The following is an 8119-nucleotide window of genomic DNA, read 5'->3' on the forward strand; positions in this document are numbered from 1 at the left end:
CAGAACGAACTAAGATCACAAATACAGAGTGCCTCTAGCACCTGACATTGTTAGATTTTTCTTTTTTGGGATAATATAAAAAGGGGTCTTATAAATAAAATAGGGATTTACTTTTTTAGGGTAAATAAAGTACTTTAAATGACATTAATTGTGATATTGATTAATTTTTAAAAAGATGATATTGATTGACTAAATTTTAGAAAAGAGAGAGATTCTAAATTATTTTATTTTGATTAATTGTGATATTAAAGGAAAGTTAATAGGGATTTACTTTTTTGGGATAAATAAAATACTTTAAATGAAATTAATTGTGATATTGGTTAATTTTTAAAAAGATGATATTGATTGACTAATTTTTAGGGAAGAGAGAAATTCTAAATTATTTTATTTTGATCAGTTAAAATTTGTTAATAGTTAGTAATAAAAAAATTTTTAGGGACCTAATTTTTTTTTTGGGCCTTAGGCTGATGCCTAATTTGCCTTGCATCTTGCACAACCCTGCTCGGAATGAGGAAAGCTCCGTCTATCATTCTTCACCACCAACTATTCCATTTTTGTGTTCTTTTCTTCTTTATATGCGCCTACCTGTCACTCTCCCCCTCATATTTTCTTTCCCTTTCTAAATATTCCTGGCCTTTTGAAGTTGCAGCCTTGTAAAGCTTATTATTCGATGAAATTCATTTTGTCAAAGTTTTGTTTAAGAGCTACAAATTGCGGCTGAAATTATAATATATTATCTTTTGGTAACATTCGAATCATTATAAAGCCATGATAGTTGAAAGATCTAAACATGCAATATATATATATATATATATATATATATATATATATATATATATATATATATATATATATATATATATATATATATATATATATATATATATATATATATATATATATATATATTGTATTGTATTGTATGAGTGAAATTTCTTAAAATCTAAAAAAGAAAGAGCCAATATAGATTGATAAAGAAAGGAACAAATCTCTGCTCTTGGAATTGGATATCGTGAGTTGTGATTTATCTTTAATAGGCACTATTCCAAATCGTAAGCAATAATGAATGCGATGAAGAGAGCAAATGCTAAGAAGAAAGCTGAGACATGTCGGCAAGCTCGACCTGAAGAAAACCAACACCGAGTAAAACTGCAAGAGAATACAATAATTGTTGATGTATGTTATAATTCAGTTAGTTAGTTAGGAGTTAGTTAGTTTGACAGCTATGAAGGTTGTTATAGCTACATGTGCAGTGTGTATAAAATAGTAGTGATCATGAATGAGAAACATATGAGTGCAGAAGTTTTAATTCAGAATTCCAAGTTCCCTCTATTTTCTCAATCAATTATTTCATCTTCTCTTATTCTCTAACATAGAGTGAGTGAGTGCATAGTGTGAGTGTGTGTGAAGAACTTTATTTGTTCCAACAAACTGGTATTTAGAGTTGAGGTTCAAGATCCTTGGATACCGAAATTGAGATGGCTTCCTCAAATGGAAATTTTCCAACATCTATGCCTGTTCTCATAGGCAAGAACTATGATGATTGGTGTGCTTAGATGAAGGTAATCTTTCGATTTTAAGATGTGACAGAAGTGGTGCAAGAAGGGGTTCAAGAACATGACAGGAACCCAACTGATGCACAGAAAGTGGCTCATCGTGATTTGATGAAAAGAGATGCAAAGGCATTGTTCATTATTCATCAATGTGTAGATGCAGATAATTTTCAGAAAATTAGATCTGCTGATACTACAAAGAAGGCATGGGATACTCTAGAGAAATCCTATGTAGGGGATAGCAAACTCTAGAGAAGGTATGAACTTCTACAAATGAGTGATCAAGAAAGCATTGGTGAGTTCTTTTCTCGAATCTTGGCAATTACAAATCAAATGAATGCTTATGGTGACAAGCAATCAGACTTGTGGATCATTGACAAGGTATTAAGAACCTTGACACCAAGATTCGATCATATAGTGGTGGCAATTGAGCAAGACCAGAATCTTGATGAAATGAAGATTGAAGAACTGCAAGGAATACTTGAAGCTCAAGAGATGAGGCTTAATGAAAGAAATTCACAAAGATCAGCTGAGCAAGCTATGCAAGCCCAAACAACCAAAGGGAACAACTATGATGGTGGCAAGAATAAGAAGGGAAAATGAAAGTGGAAGAACAATAAGTGGAAGGGGTCAGGTGAGGGCTCCAGCAGTTCTGGAAATCATAACCAAAATGAAGAAACTGACAAGAAAAGTGGAGGGAATCACAAAGTGGGAAAAAAGAAATTCAACAAGAAATGAATTCAGTGTTATAACTGTCAGAAAATGGGAACATTTTGCAGATGAATGCAGAAATAAAAGGGTTCCAAGAAATGCAGATGAGGCTCAATTGACACAAGATGAGGATTCTGACTCTGATAAAGTGTTACTAATGGCAACAACAAACTCAGAAGAAGACAATGTTAATTTGTGGTATCTTGACACAGGCTGTTCCAATCACATGATTGGACATAGAGAGTGGTTTGTAAACATTGATGATAAGGTGAAGAGCAAGATCAAGTTTGCAGATAATAGCTCTGTAATTGCAGAAGGCATTAGAAAGGTGATGATTCAGAGGAAGGATGGACAACACTCATTTATCAATGATGTTCTATATGTTCCCAATATGAAGAATAATTTGTTGAGTTTGGGACAGTTGCTAGAAAAGGGCTACTCAATGCAGATGAAGTACAGTCAAATGAAGATGTTTGATAGCAATAGGAGGTTGATTCTAAAGTCCCCTTTGTCAAGAAATAGAACATTCAAGATTGGAATTCAGATTGCAGAATTTTGATGCTTGGTTGCTTCTATAAGTGATGAAAGCTGGATGTGGCATCACAGGTTTGGTCATCTAAATTTCAGGAGTTTAAGTGAATTAAAAAGCAAGAAAATGGTTCATGGTCTTCCCCAAATTGAGATACCAAAACAATTGTGTGTTGAGTGTTGTGTGTCAAAGAAACTAAGGAATTCTTTCAAGTCATAAATTCCAATCAGATCCAAAAGAAAGCTTGAAGTGATCTATTCTGATGTGTGTGGTCCTTTTGAAGTGAAATCCCTAGGAGGTAACAGTTACTTTGTGTCATTCATTGATGAATTTACTAGAAAAATATGGATCTATCTCATTAAGCAGAAAAATGAAGTGTTTAACATTTTTAAGAAGTCTAAGCTGTTGAGTGAAAAGCAAAGTGATAGGGTAATCAAAGTGCTTAGAACAGATGGAGGTGCTGAGTATAACTCACATGAATTTCAAGTATTTTGTGATGAAGAGGGGATAATTCATGAAGTGACATCTCCCTATACACCTCAGCATAATGGTGTTGCTGAGAGAAGAAACAAAACCATTTTGAACATGGTCAGGAGCATGACGAAAGGGAAGGAAATGCCTCATTACTTCTGGGGAGAGGCAACTTCTACTGCTGTGTATATTCTGAACAGGTGTCCCACTAAGAGATTGTAGGGATACACACCTGAAGAAGCATGGTCAGAAAAGAAGCCTGGTGTGAGTCATTTAAGAATATTTGGTTCACTGTGTTTTAAGCATGTGCCTGAGCAGAACAGAAAGAAACTTGATGATAAGGCTGAACCAATGATACTCATTGGATATCATCCAAATGGTGTCTACAAGCTGTATGATCTTAGAAAGAGGAAGGTTGTGATTAGCAGAGATGTCTTGATAGATGAAACAAAGGGCTGGAATTGGGAAATAAATGTTGTTGACAATGGTGAAAGAAAGGTGATTGTGAACCTTGAAAACAAACAAAGTGAAGAGGATGTACCATCATGTGGAGAGCAAATTAGAAGGACACAAAGAGAGAGACAGGTACCACAAACACTTAGAGAGTATGAATTGTATCTTGATACAACAATCACTGCAGAAGGGGATTTTGTGCACCTCTACTTGCAGAATCAAAACCAATGAGTCGTGATGAAGCCTCACAAAGTTCACATTGGAGAGCAGCTATGGAAGAAGAATTGAGATCAATCGAGAAGAATCATACTTGGGAGTTAGTCCATTTACCTCAAGGAAAAAGACCAATTGATGTGAAGTGGGTCTATAAGACTAAAGTAAAGCCTAATGGAGATGTGTCCAAGTATAAGGCAAGATTAGTAGCAAGGGGATTTCTACAAAAACATGGCTTGGATTACAATGAGGTTTTCGCTCCAGTTGCAAGACTTGAAACTGTTAGGCTCATTGTGGCAGTTGCTAGAAACAGAAACTGGTCTCTATATCAACTAGATGTGAAGTCAGCATTTTTGAATGGGCCACTTGAAGAAGAAGTCTACATAACTCAACCACCTGGTTATGTAGTTGCAGGACAAGAGGATAAAGTCTACAAGTTGAATAAGGCACTATATGGCCTCAAGCAGGCTCCTAGAGCCTAGAATATGAAAATTGATAACTTCCTAGTCTAGCAGAATTTCACCAAGTGCACTACTAAGCATGGGGTTTATGTCAGAAACACAAGTTTTGGTGAGTTTTTGATAATATGTCTCTATGTAGATGATTTGCTAGTGACTGGCAGTAGTAAAGAAGATATAAGAGTGTTCAAAGGAAGAATAATGGAAGAATTTGAGATGTCTGATCTTGGTGAACTATCATACTTCCTGGCTATTGAATTTGTTTCTACCAGTAAAGGGATTTTCATGCATCAAAAGAAGTATGCAGAAGACATTTTGAAGAGGTTCAATATGATGGAGTGCAATTCTATTATCACACCAACTGAAACTGGAATTAAGCTGCAAATAGATGGGGATGAGAAAGAAGATGATCCTACCTTGTACAAGCAAATTGTAAGCTTATTGAGGTACCTATGTAACACCAGACTAGATATTGCCTATTGTGTTGGGTTGATAAGCAGGTTATGGAGAAACCAAAGACACCTCACTTCCTGGCCTTGGCATTTTATATCCTTACAGTCAGAAGAATATAGAAGAAGAAGTGTTTGGTTATAGTGATTCAGATTGGTGTGGTGATAAGGATGATAGGAAAAGCACTACTGGTTATGTTTTCAAATTTGGAACGTCACCAATCTCTTGGTGCTCAAAGAAGCAGAGTGTAGTTGCTTTGTCAACATGTGAAGCAGAATATATTGCTGCTGCTATGGCAGCCTGTCAAGCTCTATGGCTGGAAGCTTTAATGGAAGAACTAAACTTGAGAAATTGCAATCCTATGAGGTTGTTGATGGATAACAAATCAGCAATTGATTTAGCTAAGCATCCTGTGGCACATGGCAGGAGTAAACATATTGAAACCAAGTTTCATTTCCTGCGTGATCAAGTGAGTAAGGAGAAGCTTGAATTGGAGTTTTGTAGGTCTGAAGATCAAGTTACAGACATACTAACTAAGCCATTGAAGTCTATCAAGTTCAAGGAGTTGAGAGACAAGTTAGGAGTGACATCCTTGACAAATCTGAATTAAGGAGGGATGTTGATGTATGTTGTAATTCAGTTAGTTAGTTAGGAGTTAGTTAGTTTGAAAGCTATGAAGGTTGTTATAGCTACATTTGCAGTGTGTATAAAATAGTAGTGATCATGAATGAGAAACATGAGAGTGCATAAGTTTTAATTCAGAATTTCAAGTTCCCTCTATTTTCTCAATCAATTCTTTCATATTCTCTAACATAGAGTGAGTGAGTGCATAGTGTGAGTGTGTGTGAAGAACTTTATTTGTTCCAACAATAATAACATGGAGAGAGAAATAGCGAGACAGGGGGAGGGAGAACCATCATGAGAGGGGGTGGTAGCTATAGTGAGAAAGGGAGGGAGGTTAACGGTATGAGAAGGAGGTTGACTAGCTTTTTCTTCACACATTTTTTCAGAAAATTACCGTGAGACACACCTCTAGAACTTTTTTCGAAAGTGGGGGAGAATTTGGGAAATATTTATCATTTTGAGAAGAAACAAGGGAGGGTAGAGGTTTTGTTTTGTTAGATTTCTTGATGTCCAAAATGCAAAGTTGTTAGAGAAACAACTAGACCAGATTTACCTTGAAAACATGAAGATGCATGTAAATTTACCTAACTATAACAAATGAGGATTAGGCTCTAACGGGAAAGACAAGGTTGTTGGAGATCAATAGAAAATACAAGGAGTAGGTGTGGGTTGGAAGAACTGGGAAATTGGAGACCAACAGAAAGTTGAAGGCACGATGCAAAGGGAAACACACAAGTTGTACAAAGAAAAAAGAAGAGGACGCACACTCTATGGAAAGTTAAGACAAAAATCAAGAGCAAAGTAGATTAAGGAGTGTCATAACAACATAAATTTTTTTCATGTATGCGTCAATTGGAGGAGGAGAAGAAATATGTTGACAGGAATTGTAGTAGAAGATACTTTGAGTCTAGGAATCATCTAGAGTTAAAGAGAGAGTCAAGTCCTTCTTTCAACAAAGATTCAATGAGGAGGAGGTAAGACCATTGCTTGATGGAGTATTTTTTTCCACAAATTTCCTTAGAAGAAAAACAAGAGCTAATTCGACCTTTTGAGGAGAAGGAAATTAGAGAAGTGAGATTGTGAAAGTTCCAAAAGCCCGAGACTGGATGGTTTCAATTTCAAGTTCATTAAGGAGTTTTGGGAAACCTTGAAGGGAGATTCATGGGTTTTCTTACATGAATTTCATGAGAATGGTGTCTTTCCTAGAGATTCCAATTCTTTATTCGTTACTTTGATTTCACAATTTGGAGCTCTAATGTTTGGAATATCTGGACCTCTAGGAACAATTTAATTTTTAAAGGGGAGATATTTGATTTCACAAAGTTGTTGGATAATATTATGTTTTGGATGTGGTCATGGTTAAAGGGCTCAGGCAATGGTTTTTCCTACTTTTTGGTGTAGTGGTCACTTAATCCAAAGTTGTGCCTAACATCTTGCTTTTAATTGTGGAAGGGACATACAAATTTCATAAAACTGCAATGGCATATCTTAAAGACAAAGCTGGTATTATATTGTTGGTTTTTAGTATTTTCATTTTAAGCTTAGTTTGTTGGGATGCATATAGGAAAGGTATACTCAAAGTAGTACTGCAGAGGATATATAATCTCCATTTGTTATAGGTAGCTGGTTTATGTGTTGCTTACCTTGGATAAGCACTCTTGGAGTCCTGGTACCTTATATCCTCTTATTGTATTACTCTTTTTAAATTAATGATAATCAGTTGTTTAAAAGAAAAAACAGTCAGAGAATACTGACAATCAAAGAAATGGGATAAGTATAAACAAAAGTGATCCTCGTCTTTTCTTTTTTGAGTAAATAGTTAATTTTTTTTGAGTAAATAGATTAAACTTTGACGTTGATGTGACATATTAAAATTAACCTAACGTTTATATATGATGTTGATATAGCAGAAATGTAATGAGTGGTTAAATAAAGTAATAAATAAATAATTCTTCATAAGAATTGAATTCATAACCTTTTATTTTAAAACAAAATAATAAAGTACTAAAACACTTAATTTGTTAGATTAATTTATAAACTTTATTTTACGCGTATCATAAGTTAATAGTTATTGATTTTGTTTGAATTATAAAATTTATAAATTAAAATAAATATGTAATATTTAACATTTAATTTTACATTATTTATTTTTATTATGAAATCTTATTTTAATATAAATTTTATATATAATTTTTTTCTTATTTCATTATAATTTAAAAAAAATTACATATCCTAACACATAGATTATTTAAGAAAAATTATGTTAAGTAATTTATGAAAATTACACAAATTTAAAATGATATTTAAATAATCTAGTATTGCTTATATACAAAAATAAATTCACATAATTTTTATAATTTATATAAATAATTTACACATTAATTATGCAATTTTCTTGATTTATATAATTGGTATTGAAAAAACTTATTTACTAAACAATTTTTTATAGTTAAAACGAAAATATTAACATTTTAGTTTCCTAAAAATTAATTATTAAAATTTTATTAATTTATATAATTAGAATAGAAATAATTTATATATTAAAATAAATTTAATTAATTTGTATAACTTACATATTAATTGATCCAATTATATTGATTTATATAATTAGAGTAAAAATAATTTGTATATTAAAATCAATTTACAAAATAATTTAT

The 8119-nt window shown here is 33.2% G+C and overlaps 1 protein-coding gene across 1 annotated transcript; it reads left to right on the forward strand.

The window, feature by feature from the left end:
- Nucleotides 1-2223: 2223 nt before the first annotated feature.
- On the forward strand, nucleotides 2224-2823 carry LOC114375447. Its single transcript, XM_028333230.1, has one exon. The coding sequence runs from the start codon at nucleotides 2224-2226 to the stop codon at nucleotides 2821-2823; it is 600 nt and encodes a 199-aa protein (XP_028189031.1).
- The last annotated feature ends 5296 nt before the right edge of the window (nucleotides 2824-8119 follow it).

This window comes from Glycine soja, chromosome 2 (assembly GCF_004193775.1).
Source record: "Glycine soja cultivar W05 chromosome 2, ASM419377v2, whole genome shotgun sequence".
Taxonomy (NCBI): domain Eukaryota; kingdom Viridiplantae; phylum Streptophyta; class Magnoliopsida; order Fabales; family Fabaceae; genus Glycine; species Glycine soja.

Excerpts from the sequence above, each read along its gene's own strand:
- LOC114375447 (XM_028333230.1), top strand. The coding sequence starts at position 2,224 with ATGAAGAAACTGACAAGAAAAGTGGAGGGAATCACAAAGTGGGAAAAA.